This window comes from Trichechus manatus, unplaced genomic scaffold (assembly GCF_000243295.1).
Source record: "Trichechus manatus latirostris isolate Lorelei unplaced genomic scaffold, TriManLat1.0 scaffold00155, whole genome shotgun sequence".
In the NCBI taxonomy this organism is placed as follows: Eukaryota; Metazoa; Chordata; class Mammalia; order Sirenia; family Trichechidae; genus Trichechus; species Trichechus manatus.
The window spans coordinates 3,915,546-3,932,596 of NW_004444091.1; the positions used below are offsets into that span (position 1 = coordinate 3,915,546).

Genomic DNA, 17,051 nt, shown 5'->3' on the forward strand with positions numbered 1-17,051 from the left:
CCCCTCCTACCTCCTCCACCCAGGTACCTTGGCACAGGCGTCCCGGGCATAGCAGGCCTCAGCTGTGGAGTGGGCCTTCTCAATGAGCTCCCTGCCCCCCGAGGCCACTGTGCGGGCCAGCAGGGAGCGGAGCACCAGGTCCCGGGGTGTAGCCGTCAGTTCAGCCACGTGGTCCACCAGCACCTCCTCGGCCACCACTAGGCCCCCCTTCTCTGGCCCCTCCTCCTTTGTCTCCACAAACTCAATGTTTCCCTGGTAATGGGAGAACCATAAACAGAGTACAGGCCAATGAAGCCTGCACCCCTCTGGGTGGGGGAGGAAGAGAAGGCAAGGGAGATGGAAGGGGTGGAGCCATGGCTTGTGCTCAGACCAGAGTGGTCAGCTAGTCCCAACCAACCACAGGCACAGTCAGAAAGCGGGTAGGGGGCACACAGAGGGCCCGTCAGAGCATTCACAAGGCTTTGTGCCAGAAATGTGATGCGAATGGCCACAATGATTCCCCTAGCTGCTGGAGGAAGTCTGTCTCAAAGATAACTGAGGGTCAGAGGAGCCAAGTAACCCATCCAAAGAAGCCACCCAGCATGTAAAGGACAGAACTGAGAGGCGGGTCTGCCCGGTGCTCCAGCTATGACCGTCCCCAGGCTGTGTCTGCGTCTTAGTAAAACGTTATCTACCAGACATGACCAAGAGCACACAGGCCCGACCTGGTTCAGGTTCTAGGGTGCAGAACCCAAGCTCAGGGCCTGGCCTCAAGGGAGCCTCCAGCTGAAGCAGCTGAGCTCGGTGAGGGAGGGAGGCTTGGCAACATCTCCAGGAATCCCAGGCCAGTTCCTTCCCCTCTCAGGGCAGCTCCCAGCCAGGCACTCCAGGTGGAAGGTAGCAATCTCCAGGCCCTCTCAGGCTTACCAGGTGCAATATGGCAGCTAGGATCCGGTAAACAGATGCCACCTCCTCGGGACTGAAGCCAATCACTCTCATGGCCTGGGTCACTGCTTGGTGGCTCCTCTCATCACTGTCCAAGGCCTGGGGAAGAAAGGGTTCACCACCCAGGGCCACATTGAGCCCTGTTTCCAGCAATCAGTGCTGTACTAAGCCCAGCGCACCCCCAGTGTCCCGTGTCCACCGCCCAGGGCCACACTGAGCGCACTATGCTCCCTCCACCACAGTACCGGGCTGGGCCCAGGGCACCACCCCACACACACTGAGCCGGGTCCTTGCCAGGCCTGAGCCCTTGGCGCTCAGTGCTGGCGTGAGGCTGCGCCCCTACTCACATTAAGCCCTGCTCCCTGGCGGGTGAAAGTGTACACAGCTGGGTTTCTCTGCAAGTGCAGCTTTTGCAGCAACTCCTCCTCGCTCCCCCGCAGCATCTAAAGGAAACAGAGGCCCGCCAGTCAGGCCTCCGCTCCCTGGGAGCCCTCACATACACAGAGAAACAAACAGAAGTGGGCAAGCTGCTCTCATTCCACCATTGACCCAGGAGGCACGCGGTGTCTCCAGACTCGGCCTCTGTTCTCAGGGTGCTCACACTTCTGTTAGGACCCCAGAGTCTCAGTGTCGGCTGCAATGGAGCAGAGCAAACCCATAGCTAGGAGGACTCTCTCCAAGGGCACTGAGGCGTGTGGGGAATTTTAAGGAGGGGAGTGAGATGACTAGATATACGGGTGTTTTCTTTTCCAGAGGGAGGTGTCACTGGAAGCAGAATCAGAGCACGGGAGCAGGGAGACCCGTGAAGGTGCTGCAGTAGTCTGGGCATGAGGCCACCTGATCTTGTAGCTGAGAAGCACACTCATCTAGTGGACTGGAAAATCCTGTTGGCGTTGCAGTAATTGTATATCCAGATTCAAAATAACGGTAGAAGGCATTCTTGGGACAACTGAAGAAATTTAAACATGAACTGGATATTAGATAAAATTATGGAATTATTGTTAAGTTTCTTCAGTGTGATAATAACATTCTGTTTATGGAGAATAAAGACCTTATCTTAGGCGATATATACTGAAGTGTTTCAGGTTTAAGTTTACGATGTTTGCAACTTCCCAGTGGTTCCACAGCAGCAACAACAATGGATATATATATAAAGATAGCTGAATCAAACATGGCAAACATAATGGTGGGATCTGCGTGGAGGGTATATGGGAGCACATTGTACTATTCTTTCCATGTTTCTGTGTATATAAAATTTTTCATAGTAAAAAGTTTACATACAAAGTATAAAGCTTTAGCTCTGCTCCACCACCCCAGACTCCGAACACTCATGACTTCTGCCTCTCTCACCCAGGTCCCTGGTCCCAGATCCATCCCTGGGAGTCCTGCCTACAGTCCCTCTACACCAGAGAGGCCCTTTTAAGCATAACTCAGTTAGGCTCGTCCTCCTCCGTGCCTCTGCCTCAGAGTGAAGGTTAAGTGCTCGCAGCGTCCTGTGCGGCTCAGAGCTCTATCCCTCCTCTACTACTACCTGCGTCTGGCTCCAAACCACCTTTCTCCGCCCCCCACTGTTGGTGTCCGACTCCACTCTGGCCTTCTCTTACAGAGCTTCTTACACCTTCTTGCAGGCTTTATAATTATCTATTCGCCTGAGGCTTTCCAGCTCTTCCCCTACTGGGGGGGGGGGGGAGGGGGTTTATCTGCGTTATTCTCATTGCGGTACGTCCAGGGCCAGGAATGAACAGGGAGGTCTGGATGCAGGTATTGGGCGGGGGGGGGCAGGCAGCACTGCAGGGCAAGGTCAGCAGGCGGACCCGCACCCACACGCACTCTGCACAGGCCCCTCGCCCTCCACCACACGTTGGACTCGTCTTGGGGGTGAAGGTGCAGGTCGCTAACGAGTCAGTGCCACGACAACCCGCCTCCTCGGGGCCGGCAGTGGAACAACTGTCCTCGAAGGTACTCTCTCCCCAAAGCCGTCGGCCCACGAATCACAGCTAACCACAGCCGGGGGTGCAGGACAGGGCGGGGGTGGAGAGCAGGGCGGGGCGTGCAATGGGTGGAAGACAGGTCAGTGGGTTGGGCAGGGCGGGGCGGGGCGATGCAGGTGGGCGGTTCAGTGGGCGGGGCCGGGCGGAGGACCGTCCCCACTGGCTCAGAGATGCATCTCCCACCTCCCCTACCGGCCCTCACCTGGTAGAAGGAATGGAAGTTCCTCTCGCCTACATGCTGCTTGAGGACCCGGGACTGAGGAAAGAGGAAGAGCTGGAATCCGTGCTTCGAGATCCCATCCAGTGGGACCCCTTTCACTTCGCGCCCCTCAGTTGCGGCGCAATGCAAGGGGATCAGCTCCCCAGATCCTAGACCTTCATGCCGGGCGGGGCCGTGGAGATCCTGAGGCCCGGAGAAGGAAGTAGCCCGGCCTGGGTCACAGAGACTGCCTGGCCCTCTCAACCTCGGACGGGAGGAGACAGTATCTTCCCAGCCCCAAGTGGCCCTCCCAGTACCCGCTTATGGCCCACGCAGCACCCGTCAGGGACTCCTTTTGGGGGTTGAGGGGGGACACAGGGCCTCCTCAGCCCGCCTGCCCAGGGTCTGCAACAGCCGGACACACCTTCTCCAGCAAGTAGCTGTGGATGTGACCCCCGATGGGGTCTCCCTTGAAGTCGAAATTGATGTCCATGTATTTGCCGAATCGGCTGGAGTTGTGGTTGCGATTGGTGCGAGCGTTGCCGAAGGCCTCCAGCACGCAGGTGGAATTGAGCAGCACATCCTTGACCCTTTGTGGGGGCAAAAGGGGGCGGTGTTGCCAGGACAGTGAGTGCAGCAGAGACTATACCGTAAAGTCCTCCTTCAGGAGAACAATGGTATCCCTAGACCAGTGTCTGTCCCCTCGAAATCTTCCCCAGAAAAATCATAAAGTCTCAGGGTTGGGTTGGAAGACAGCTTACTTAAACGGAGCCACAGGGCCTGGGTTTGCATCCCAGCACTGCTCCTTTGGTCCCCTCACTTCTAGATGCTATAAAATTGAGCTTTATAGGCTGGTACCGGGCAGCTTGTGCTGCTGAGAGACTATTTGCGAAGAGCTTTGTTCATAAACGGTGCTCAGTTAATGCTGCATCCTTTTGTCTTATGGTGACCTCCTCCCCGTTTCCAGACCTCAGCTGCACCTGTCCGTCAGCACCTGGACCACTTGCCACTGACTTCCAGTGGCAGAGGTGCAGCAGTGTGGGTTATGTCTGCTCCAGCCTCACTTTGCCTCACACTCCCCACCAAACAGGAAGAGACTGAGGCGCCCGACCAACACAGGAAGCTGCTTTTGCAAGGCCTCTCAGCTGGGACCCACGGGGGAACCCTGTCCCAGTCCAGATGCCCTGCCTGGTGTTTTTGGCCTCTCCTGACTGGGGCCTAGCCAGCTTCTCCAGTCTTTGTTTGGTTCCACTAGTGCCACTGCTCTGCAAGCCAGCTGTCCACTGTTTCTTCACCCTTCTCTGTCTACATCCTTTGTCTGGTGCTGCCCCTTCTGTGTCTCATTCCCCTTAGTTGGGGCCCAGCCACGTCTTACCCCTGGCATTTTCTCAAGGGACATCCCCACTGGCCTCATGTTAAGGAGGGATCATTGGCTGAGTGGGGATCAAGCTCTGGTCTCTTGCTCCCTAGTCCGAGGTTCCAGGTCTAATGCACAAGGCCCAAGCCACCCACAGCTTGCCCCCACCCTCCTGCTCCTCACCTCTCCACCTCAGCCCTCTGGCTCGGGTTGGTGACGGCTGCGATGTACTGCATGATGTGCTTGCTAGCTTCTGTCTTCCCTGCCCCACTCTCCCCTGCCAGCAGGTGGTTGGAGAGATGGAGGAATCAGTGAGACTGCTATTACCTGGCTGGGTCCACCAGCCAATGCTCCTTAGGTCAGCTTCCTGCCCCATCACTTAGCACCCTAGGACTGGCATTACAGGAATCCCCACCACCCCATCATTTACAAATGAGGACACTGAGGCTCAGAGAGTTTATGGCGGGGGTGAGCCAGGCGGGGTCTGGGAACCTGTCTGCCTAACCTGAGATGACGATGCAGGTGTCCCTAGACCGGCGCTTCATGGCCTTGTAGGCAGCGTTGGCCACAGCGTAGAGGTGGGGTGGCCGCTCATAGAGCTCACGGCCCTGGTACTGGGTGATGACCTCGGGCCCGTACAGTGGCAGCTCTTGGTAGGGGTTCACAGACACCAGTACCTCGCCGATGTAGGTGTAGATGCGGCCCTTCTCAAACCTGGGGACAGGGCAGGGTCAGTCCTCAGCACTCATGAGGCCCACAGGGGACAGGCAGGCCTTTTGCCTGCAACCCCATTCCAAGGCTAGGACCTAGAGCATTTTGCCTGCGTGGGTGGAGGCACCAGGCCCCCAGAGCATCAAGACCCTGGTCCCTAGTCCCTCTCATTCTTGGGATGAGCGGGGAGATGGGTGTGGAGAGGAGCAGGGTACTGGGAGGGAAGGGCGCAGGCGGAACCCAGGAAAACCTTGTTGATGAGCTGAGTCAGGGTCCCTGGGCAGATAGGAATCTGACCACCCATTTTATGAAGAAGGGAACAACCCAGAGAGGGGAACTGGCTTGCATGGCAGACAGAGCCAAAGCCAGTGGCTAGTCTCTGGCTCTCCCAGGGTGGATTCTTGGAAGCCCCAAGAAGAAAGGAGGTGGGTGTGTGTGTGGTAGGGACACCTCAGGCTGTTTCCTGTTTTAAAGGAGAAGCTGAGAGGCTGAGGGAAACCCAGGCCAGCCCCACCCAGACAACGTGAGACTGGGAGTAGGGCCCAGAGGGGGGACCAGGCAATGGCCCTCAGTCCTCCGGCACCTGCTCAGCCCCTCCCTCTACACACACACCCTTTCTCAAACTTCCCAGCTCTTCTCCTCACAAACCAAGGCCCTGTGTCAGATCTGTCCACAGCTTTCTCTCGGAAACCTTCCTGCCCTAGGGAGATGAGTGGCCCAGAGGCTCCTAGACTTGGCTCCCTTGGGGTCCGGGGCCCTGTCTCCTCTATGTGCCTCACCTCAACATCAGGAGACCTGTTATCGCAAGTCATTTTGTCATCATTGTCTCATAAGCCGGTCTTTACAGAAGTTAAATGAAACCACATATATAAAGTGCTTAGCTCTGTGCCTGACACAAAACACAAAGACGTCTTTCCTGTCCACCTGCCTCGCTACCCCTGTGGCCCAGCCTTGCTCAGACCCTGCCTCATCTCCCCCTGCCTCAGCCCACTGCCTGCCCTGCCTCCATCCTCTGCGGCAAACTACTAGTCATCCTTCCAAACTTACCTCAAAAACATCACTTCTAGGAGCTGCTTGCTGGCTCCCTCATCTGCTCTATACGTCCTCCCTGAGAGCAGTCACCTCAACCCATTGGACCACTCCTGAGATGAAGCTAAGTAGCTATCAGTTGGGGTGGGGAAGAGGGAGGGGGCTGGAAGGAGAGCGGCAGTCTTGGGCATGGGGGAGCTTTCTGGACCCATATCAGAGTGCCTGGGGCCTGTCTAGAGTGGGGCCTGTTAGGCAGGAGAGCACTCACTGGCAGAAAGGTGAAAGGCATCTGGTGTGTCTGGGTGGCATCCTTTGCTTGTTAATTCAGAACAAGTCTGGGGAGAGGATGAAGTTAGCTGCGCTGGGAGTGGGGGCCTGAGGTGGAGCCTGGTCCAGTCCCGACTAGCTGTGACAAGGGCAGTTGCTCTCCCCCATTCATACACTGTCCCCATCTGCCTGCCTCATGGGTCTCTCAGGAAACCCCTATGGACAGGCTTGATAAGTCAGATCCAGCCTGGAGTAGGCTGGGGGGTGTGTGGCCGCTCTCCCACCCTCTCACCTGCTGAGGACACCAGTGCCCCCTACTCCTCCCCCTGGCCCTGGGCAAGGAATAAGGAGTGGGGAACGCACCCCGGGCTGGGCCTACCTGAGCTTCAGGTTCTCCATGAAGTCCTCCATGGTCACCTGGTCTAAAAGCACAAAATCAGGCTTGCCGTACTGGGGGCCCTTATCGTCCTCCATCCTGCCAGCAGGAGCACCTAAACCAGATGGCTCTGATCTTCCTGGACCAGTCTGGCAGGAGGGACGAGCCCTGCCTGCCAATCCTCCGCCCTCACTCTGTGCCTCCCCAGCAGGGTGTGAAACAGGAAGTGGGTTCTGGCCCTCAGGAGGGGCTGCCCGCCCCATGTCTTGCTCCTTCCCCCACCCGAGGTGCTCTGACCCCTGCTTCCTGGTTCCCGCCCAAGAGGGAGGGTGCACCTAACGGTTTGACCCGTTTGCACGACAAGGCTGAGGAGCCGGATGCTTGGGTTCTCCCCACATGGTCTTCTGCTGCTCTGCACGCTCCTGTCCATGAGAGGTTTCTCTAGTTCCACCCTGCCCCACCCCAAGAGTAGACAAGACTCAATGGGTCTAACCCTGGCAGCCCATTACAATTACCTGCAGAGCTTTTTGAAAAAATGTCGATTGTGGTAGTGGTTACACAGCTGTGTCAGAACTCACTGAACTGGGCACCTGGCGAATGTTACTGCACGTAAATTGTACCTTAATTAAAAAAAAAAAAATTGATGCCCAGGCACCCTCTTCAGATTTGACTGATTTGGGGTGACACAGCAGGCCACACTGGAATGCAAATGACAAGCAGCTTCATGTCCAACCCTGAGAAGTGGTCGGTGCTCTAAATCTGCCATGTTGCAATCTCCCACATCAGTGACCTGAGTGTCCGTCTGACACCATGCCACCCAGACTGCCAGTACAGGTCTCTGCGGTCCTGTTTGCCGGACGTCAGGGGCCGAAGGGGTGGCTAGCAGTGTTCTCTGGGTCCATCTCACCTTAATACGTCTCACCTGAATGCTCACCATTCTCAGAGTCATGTGTTACTCTTACCTTGTGGATGAGGTCACCCACAGCGACTGTAGAATTCACCCAAGAAATCAGCTCAAGGAAGCACACCTAGAAAGAGGTGGGACTGGCCACCAGGCTTGACCACAGAGGGCACTGCTGCTTTCGCCACCTCTCACCACTGGGGGCAGGCTCTCCCCTCCCCCCTTCACGTGCTCCTTTGAGATTTTGGTCACACTCACACCAGTCTGACAATTATCTTTAAACCAACTCATTTTTTAAACTTACCTTTGAAAAATAATTGATATGCAAGTTAAGATTATTTTTTCCTGCAAATACCTTAAAACAAATACATACCTAATAAAATTTAAACAGTGGCTAAGAACTACGGCAAGCTACAGCTGCTAACCAAAAGGTGGGCAGTTTGAATCCACCAGCCACTCCTTGGAAACCCTATGGGGCAGTTCTACTCTGTCCAATAGGGTTGCTATGAGTCAGAATTGACTCAATGGCAACCGGTTTGGGTTTTTTTTGTTTTGTTTTTATCCAAGTACCTACTAAACCTCACTGAACACCATCAGCGATAAGGGAAGCACAGCCAGGAGCTGACTCTCAGATGGGGCGTTTGGAAACAGGGCTGTGATCCCACCTCGTGACAGGGGTTCCTCTTGGGCAAATTCGGGTCCAGTTTCATCCTTCCAAGATCTGACAAGCAGACAAGACACCCTCCCCCGCACCTCCAGCAGGTGCTTTTGAAGGGCTTCCCAAACCAAAGCTCAGATGACTGGGGATTCTCAGCCTGACTTTGCCCCAGCACCTCGCCTTTTTGCAGGTTTCACTTCCCCAAGGGAATAAAGCAGTACAAAACCCCCAAGGGGTTTATAGGAATGCTTCAAAGGAAGGGGCAAGGCTGTTTTCTCATAAAACTTTATGGACACAGATTTGAATTTCATAGACTTTTCACACGTCACAAAATACTTTTTTTTTTTTTTTCCCCAACCACTTAAAAATATCAAAACCATTCTTAGCTTGTCGATTTGGTCCATCGGTAGAAGTTTGCCAACCCACGCTTTAGACACTGGTCAGTGCGTGACCTTGAGCATAATTGTAATAATGGTTATATTTTCTCCACCCTAACAGTTTGTACAATGACTTGCCATGTATTGCTTCACTTAATTCCCATAACCTCACGTAGGAGCTGTCATTATTCTCATTTTACCAATATTGAAACCGAGGTTAGGTACTTTGCCTAAGGCCGCTTAGCTAGTAAACACTGGATTCAAACCTAGATCTTTTGCTCCAAACACCACACTTAACTACATCACACCAAGGGAACCTGCCTTCCCTTTTTGGGCCTATACTGACCTCTACGGGCCTTCCAGCACTGAATTTGGTCACTCCTATTCAGACCCTGGAGCCATGGTGGCACAGTGGTTAAGAGCTCGGCTGATTACCAAAAGGTTGGCAGTTTGAATCCACCAGCAGTTCCTTAGAAACCCTACAGGGCAGTTCTACTCTGTCTTGTAGGGTCGCTATCAACTTGACAGCAGTGAGTTTTTGTTGTTTTTTTTTTCACTTAGACCCCACGAAAAGGTTGGGCAGTCCTTGTTTCAGGCTTGCACTCAGGATGCCCCTTACAGCATGTGACAAGTAGGGGCACAGTGAATGCGGTAGAACAAACAGGCGGGTGAATGAACCTGAGGGTGACACCAGATGAAGTGCAGCAGGAAGGGGCTGCCATCCAGATGAGCTCACCCAGATCGCAGTTTTACTCTCAGTATCTATCCAAGATGCCTGTCTCTGCCTGGTCCCCTTCTGTAGCAGACGCTTGTCCCCTTTCCCTCGTCCTCCTTGATGCCAGCCATCAAATCCCGGGCCTGCTTACTCATGGTTCCTGTCACAACAAGGTATAGGCCATAACTGGACCCCAGCTACTGGCCTTGGCAGCAAATCCCTAGTCCCATAAAACCATCCCTGTGTTTCTATGCCCCCTACACAATTGTACCAACCTGGGAATTCATATTTAAAATTTCTTTTCAGAAAGAAAGACCTAAATATATGTAAAGACTTCCTGTAGTCATGGATTGGAAGACTTAATATTGTTAAGACGTCAATACTATCCAAAGCAATGTACAGACTCATCATAATCTCTATCAAAGTTCCAATACCTTTTTTGCAGAAATGGAAAAGCTGATCCTCAAATTCGTGTGGAATCCCAAGGGGCCCCAAATAGCCAAAACAATCTTGAAAAAGAACAAAACCCAAACCCACTGCTGTTGAGTTGACTCTGACTCATAGCGACTCAGTAGGAGATAAGAGTGCAAAGTCTATGAAATTCAAATCTGTGCCCCATAGGGTTCCCAAGGCTGTAAATCTTTACAGAAGCAGACCGCCACATCTTTCTCCCATGGAGCAGCTGGTGATTTCGAACTGCTGACCTTTCAGTTAGCAACCAAGCGCTTTAAACACTGTGCCACAGGAACTCCTTAAAAAAAAACAAAGAGAACTCACAATTCCCTATTTCAAAACATAGGATAAACCTACAGTAATCAACAGTGTTGTACTGGAATAAGGACAGACATATAGACCAAGGAATAGAGTCCAGAAATAAATCCACACATTGATTTTCAACAGTGGTGCCAAGCTGCACAGTAAGGGTACCAAAGCCCCCAAAATGTGAAGATTAATCCAGTCCTCACACCTCCACTTCTCCATCCTCTTCACCACCTGCCTCCACTCTGTCTCTGATCCTAGCCACCAGGAGGGAGCTAGGTCAGAACTCACAAGCTGAAAGGACAGTGTCCTTCAGACTTATCAAATAGGCAGATGCCAGCTGCAAGTTTGACAAACCCCCCAACCTTCTGATCTGCTGTCCACCAATTCAGGCTGACTTCCCATTGCCCCTTCAGGATGCCAGTTGAAAGCTTGTGAGTCCACGACACCCTTATTTTGTGACTTGATGGCTCCTATTGCCCCTCTGGGTTTGATAAGTTGCTGAAACAACTATAGATTAATTACGGCCAAAAAGGGATACAGAGGTGAATAGGGCAAGGTCTGGGAAGGTTCCCATCGCAGAGCTTTCACATACCAAGGGACACGCTAACCTCCTGAGAGCAGACTCTTCTCAACCAGGAAGCCCTCTGAGCCTGTGTTCAGGGCATTTGTTTGCCCGTCCTGCATAATAGGCTAAATCATGCCTCCTGAGGCTAGTTGACATCCGCCTCCCAGTTGAATCTTCTGGTCTGGCCAGCCTCCACTTGGCAGCACAAATCCTCACGTGTGGCCTGGAAGTCCCAGACCAAGGTACCCCAATTACTCCAAGGGTTATTGTCTGGGGCCAAGGACCAAGGCCACCTTACTTGGGGGTAAAAATAGGACCTTCACCACACCCAAGCCCATTCAATGGGTAAAGAATACTCTCTTCAATAAGTGGTACTGGGACACCTGGATTTCTGCATGCAAAAATATAAAGCTGGACCCATACTTCACACCATATACAAAAATTAACTCAAAATGGATCAACAACCTAAATATAGGAACTGAAATCATAAAATTCTTAGAACAAAACAGGGTAAAACCTCAGGTAAAACCTAGTTTTTAACAACGGATGCTTAGATGACAACAAAAGCATGAGCAACAAAAGACAAAATAAATTGGACTTCATGAAAATAAAACACCTGTACAACAAAAGACTTTAACAAGAAAGTGAAGAAACAACCTACAGACCGGGAGAAAGTATTTGGGAGTCATATACCTCATATGGGTTTAATAATATACAGAATCTATAAAGAACTCCTGCAACTTAACAAAAAGACAACTCAATTAAAAAATAAGTAAATGACTTGAATAGATATTTCTCCAAAGATGTACAAACGCTGGTAAGTACATGAAAACTTATGACTAATGTCATTAGTCATTTAGGGAAATGCAAACCAAAGCCACAAGATGACACCACTTCACACCCACTAGGACGGCTATTATAAGAAAAAATGTGAGGTAACCAGAATCCTCAAGCATTGCTGATGGCATTGTAAAATGGTGCAGCCGCTGTGGAAAGGTTTGGCAGTTCCTCAAAAATTACCTTATGACCCAGCAATTTCACCCCTAAGTATGTATCTAACTAAAAGACTAAAAAAACAGGGACTCAGATACTTGTATAGCAGTGTTCACTGCAGTATTATTCACAATAGCCAAAAGGTGGAAACAACCCAAGTATCCATCAACAGATGAACAGATAAACAAAATGTGGCATATACAATGGAGTATTATTCTGCCACAAAAAGGAATGAAGTTCTAATACATGCTACAACATGGGTAAACCTTGAAAACATAATGCTGAGCGAAATCAGCCAGTCACAAAAAGACAAATATCACATGATCCCATGCATATGAAATACCTAGACAAATGCAGAGACAGAAAGTAGATTAATGGTTATGAGCTAGGGGCAAGCAGAGAAATGGGTAGTTATTGTTTAACGGGTATAGTTCAGGTTGATGAAAAAGTCCGGAAACAAATACTGGTGATGGCTGCAGGACATTGTATGATTGATGCCACTGCACTGTATACCTAAAAATGGTTAAAATGGCAAATTTTTGTTAAGAGAGGCAGCTCCACTGAGGTGCCCTGGAAACCCTGCACACTATACTCACACAGGTCAAGCAGCCAGTCTGTACCTGCAGACAATCTTGGCTTTGTAACCTTGGAACAGAGGGGGCTGGTGAGGCCATCCATCTCCTACTCCCTTACCCACCTTCTGGGAGGCTGTCCTGACAGTTCCTGGCCTACCGGTATTCTCAAGTGGTAGGCTTCCTGCCCCACACCCTCAGGGTTGAGCTGCAGACGATAAAACCACTCCATGTAAGTCCAGAATGGACTCCTCAGAAAAGGGATATGCACAACTCATGCTACAGGCACCTAGTTCTGTGTTTTATTTCTAGTAACAAGCCCTTGAGTCAAGGGCTGATTTTCAATATTCAACGTATCACGAGGGTGCTGCTCTATGTATGAAATCACCACCCAGAAGGTCCATGAATGGGTTAACATAAACTCAAACTAGCTGTACACGACAGGTGAGGCCACCCCCTCTCCCTAGAAAAGATTCTCAGCACTGGACCCCACCAGGGTGCCAAGGAAGCAACAAAGGTTCCTCACTGCCCTATCTTTCCTTCTGGGCAGGATTCTGACTTAGTGGGGTTCAGTCACATCTCAGATGGTAGCTTTGCCCCACTGGCTCCTAAGCCACGTCTCATACTTTTTGCTGTGTAGGTCTTTTGTACCCACTAAGCCTGAATCTAAAAGGGGTTCATTACATCTACATTACTGTGGTGAAAATATGTGTAAGGTCTCCCTCCCTTCCACCCCTGGTAACCACTAATTATCTCTGGTTTCTATAAATTTGCTTATTTCATGTAAGTGATATCATATTGTATTTGTGGTTCATAGCATCTTTACTGGCCAAATCCGCTGGCCTTGGTCTTGTCTGCTGTGACATTCCTTGACAACAATGACACACCAACATTGAACTAAATGGACTACAACTGTGGTTGTGACCCATTTGTGGACTGTGCATCACACACATTAAGGGTATTAAACTGCAAATTTTTATTTCGATCGAGTGGGCATCGGATCACAATATAAATGTGATTTGTTCCTGGGGATTTGAGTTACATTCACAAGTATGGCTCACATTGGTGTAGAGGACAATTTGCCACACGAGGAACAGTATCCTGTCAAGGCAATGGCAGTGTTCCTGGAACAGGTTCCAGGATCTCAAGAGACAGCTCCTAATGACAGCATCTTTTGTCTCTACTCTCTGCAGAGCTCAGCTGGTCAGCCTTGGTTCTGTGGCAAATGCCCACCACAGCATGGCCCCGGCTTGCTTGTATCAGTTGAAACAGGTGGCCCTGTAGATGGGAGTGACAAAAAAGTTTCAAATACAAAGGCATGAGCAACAAAATCACCCCAGGGCTACCTTGGACTTTAGTGATAAGTCCTTCAGAGTCTTACTGCCTTTTATCTTTGCACCTAGCATATGGAACAAACAGATGCCAAACTGAATCACAAATTTAAGAGCATTTATTAAATATTCCTTGCTTTTCAGGGATGTCAGAGGGGCCTAGGTTCCAAACCACGGCCAGGCTCCGCATCTCCGAAGCGGACAGATCGGCCCAAAGCTGGGGACAGAGTGCATTAGTCAGACGTGCACACAACACACCGAACCCCCAACCCCCACCTCAAGCCCCAGCTGGACCCCTCTACCTGCCAGCCTCATTCTAAGAACTAGAAATTTCTGATTCCTTCTAGAAGGACAGCAGAGTGAGGTTCTGAGAATTAAAACTTAACGAAGGTGGAGACAGGCTCAAATTCTGGCTCCATCCCTTACAACATATGTAAACGTGGGCAGACCATAATTTCTCACCGTAAAAAGTGAGGAAATCAGAAAAACTTCAGAGGCCTGCGGTGAAAATTAAGTGACACTTCTGAGTTAACCTTCTCTTGGCCATACCTTCTGTAATCAAGTACTCAGTGGCAGCTCTTACCCTTTTCATCCAATACACCACATCGAGATTCTCAGGGAAGGGGCCAAAGGTCTACTCCAAAAACCACACCTATGCCACAGGTCTTAAAGTACCAATTTCCAAAGAATCAGTGTCTCCCGAGTCCAGATACTTAGATAACCATTTGTCCCACAAATAGGGTAGGCTGGATTTAGCCTAGACCTTTTATCCACAGTCTCACGACTAATCTTTCTGGGACTCGTATCACCTGACTTACCATATGTGAACGTCAGAATAACGTTTTTTTTTTTTTTATCATGGGACTCATGGGAAATTAATACATGAAACAAACAGAAGAGAGGTGATTTGCTAGGCTAGACCTCTCCTGCATACTCACCACGGCGTAGATTCCACCTAACAGCCAACAGCTACTCAAGAGATAACTTGTCATGTGTCTCCTAGCTCTGGCATTCTGCAATTGTGCTCCTGAAACACAGGGCAGACACAGGTGTGTCATGGGCTATGGCAGGGAGACAGACTGTAGCCCACCTGAGGCAAGTGGCTGTCAAGAATGTGAAGGGTTTGGAACCCTACTTGCAAGGTACCAAGTTAGCCTGCCAGTTTCATGGACGCTAGTTAGTGGAAGACACAAGACCCTCAGGCACAGCCAGAGACAAAGACAGTTGATTATTCACAGCAAGGGCAGTGGCCTGAGCATCGCATTTCTGCACCAGATCCCAAGCCCCAATTCCTCCAGGGAGACACAAAGGGAGTCAGAAGGCACCTGCACCTGCAGTAGGGTGTGGTACATGAAAGGTGTCGAGCAGCTGTTGGTTGCCATCGAGTTGATTTTCAACTCAAGGCAACTCCATGTGATAAGCAGAACTGCCCCACAGGGTTTTCCTGGTTGTAATCTTTATGGGAGATCACCAGGTCTTTTTCCCATGGAGCCACTAGGTGGGTTCAAACCACCATCCTTTCAGTTAGCAGCCAACCACTTAACCTTTGTGCCACCAGGGCTCCTGCACAGGAAACCTAAATCTTCCACAGCAGACAAAGAGTGTGTCTGCTTTCTGCTCTGGAGAAAGGCATGCTCTCAAGTTGCAATACAAACATCCTTGAAAGACAGTCTGGAACAAAGGGCACTCATCAGATGTGCAGAAACATGAACTCACAGGGACCCGTCTCCCAACAGGTGGCCCACCAAGGCCCAGTGCGCTCAGCAACTGCACCTGTTTGGAAGAGACTGAGATCTGAGTCAGCTGGAAGCCACAGCCGTTAAGGAGAATGTGGTGCTGACCCTCCCAGCCCAAGGACACAGGGAGCAGAAGTGGCCTGCCAGGACAAGGATGACCACACTCTTTCTCTTCCCACCTTGGTCTATTGCTTATTGTACCCAACAGGGCCTTCCCGGGGCGAGAACACGAGGGCATCTCCCTCCAACCCAAACTTCCAAGCCCTTTCTAGATTCCACTCCTTTTGCAGCCTGCCATCATGTCAATGCCCTGATATTCCAGTATCTAGCTAGGCAACCCTGGGCTCCTTGTCTATGTTGGAGCTAAAACTATCTCGCAATGCCTCAAGTATTTTAATGTAGGTTAAGATCTCTGGCACAAAACAGGTGGTTAGCAATCTTAGCACCCCTCTCTTCCATGAGGTCTTCCCTGAAGATGAGCTCACACTGACCTTACCCTCCATTAGTTCCCTGGGCACTCAATTCAGCTCTCTGTAGAATTTAGCTTTCCATTCTCCTTGGTTTGCCTTCTAACTGTAATTAACCTGAACAGTCAGTCCATCAGGGCAAGGGCTCATCCCTGTTGTTCCTTTCTACTCATTATCCCTTGCTGCTGGTTCAACTCTCAGCCTTACCACTCCGCTAAGCCTCATTTTCAATTTCTGTAGTTTCCGTCTGAAGGATATAAAATTTGTAAAGCATGCAGTATGACTCCCTTCACCTTTTATACCAGCACTGTCCAAAAGAACCTTCCGCCAAGACAGAAATGTTCTACAATCTGCACAGTGGCTACTGAGTACCTGAAATATGGGTACTGTGAACGGAAAATTGAACTTAAAAATTAATTTAATTATAATTTAACCACACATGGCAAGTTGCTATCACATTAGACAGTGCAGATCTATACAATGCCCAGCACACAGGATTCGGGAGCAAACAACTGTCTGAAATTTCTATAACCTTGCTCTGTAGATGATATACAGCAAGGCCTCAAACCGTTTCAAAATTGTTCTTGCAAGCACTGTAGGAATGCACAGAGCCACTCCAGGCCCAAGCACGCTGGAGGCTTGCAACTCCTGTTCACTCAAGTCCCTGACATTCAGGGCCTATAGCAGCCCTCTTCCTCAGCACCAGCCCCTACAAGCAGCAAAAGGGAGAACAGATCGTGGCCTTCAATTAGGTGTGTCTGGGCTTTCTCCCAGGAGTCCATCGCCACAGAGAGCCCTGAAACAAAGCTGGAAATGATGGACTTCAGATAAAATGCTCTGAAGCTCAGATGATAAAATCCTTTCTGAGGGATTAAGGGAAAGCATTCTGGAAGAAACCCACTGCCACCAAGTCAATTCCAAATCATGAGGACCCTGCAGGGCAGAGTAGAACTGCCCTGTAGGGTTTCCAAGGCTCCATGGAAGCAGACTGCCACATCTTTCTTCCGGGGAGCTCTGGTGGGTTCAAACCGCCAACCTCTTGGTTGGCAGCGGAGCACTTTAACCACTGCATCATTATGGCTCCTTTTATTTTGGAAGAGATAGCCTTATTAAATAGATC

The 17,051-nt window shown here is 50.6% G+C and overlaps 1 protein-coding gene and 1 non-coding gene across 7 annotated transcripts in view; both read right to left on the reverse strand.

Annotated features, from left to right (window-relative positions):
- MYO1G (myosin IG) overlaps positions 1–7,288 on the reverse strand; it is a 35,219-nt gene extending 27,931 nt beyond the window's left edge. Inside the window, exons 1-9 of one of the 6 annotated variants that reach the window (XM_023740460.1) lie at positions 6,858–7,286; positions 6,480–6,546; positions 4,977–5,185; positions 4,655–4,748; positions 3,539–3,704; positions 3,118–3,171; positions 1,272–1,367; positions 907–1,023; positions 28–252 (exon numbers count right to left, since the gene is read on the reverse strand). In XM_023740460.1, coding sequence (XP_023596228.1) covers positions 28–252; positions 907–1,023; positions 1,272–1,367; positions 3,118–3,171; positions 3,539–3,704; positions 4,655–4,748; positions 4,977–5,185; positions 6,480–6,520 — 1,002 coding nt within the window. In that variant the 5' untranslated portion in view covers positions 6,521–6,546; positions 6,858–7,286. Of the gene's footprint in view, positions 1–27; positions 253–906; positions 1,024–1,271; positions 1,368–3,117; positions 3,172–3,538; positions 3,705–4,654; positions 4,749–4,976; positions 5,186–6,479; positions 6,547–6,857 lie in introns of all 6 variants that reach the window. The other 5 variants (XR_002825593.1, XM_023740459.1, XM_012558289.2 and 2 more) reach the window with 5 other exon arrangements.
- Positions 7,289–16,441: 9,153 nt separating this feature from the next.
- LOC111822307 (small nucleolar RNA SNORA9) lies at positions 16,442–16,576 on the reverse strand. Its single transcript, XR_002825599.1, has one exon. It is a non-coding gene; the product is annotated as a small nucleolar RNA SNORA9 (small nucleolar RNA).
- Between the last annotated feature and the right edge of the window lie 475 nt (positions 16,577–17,051).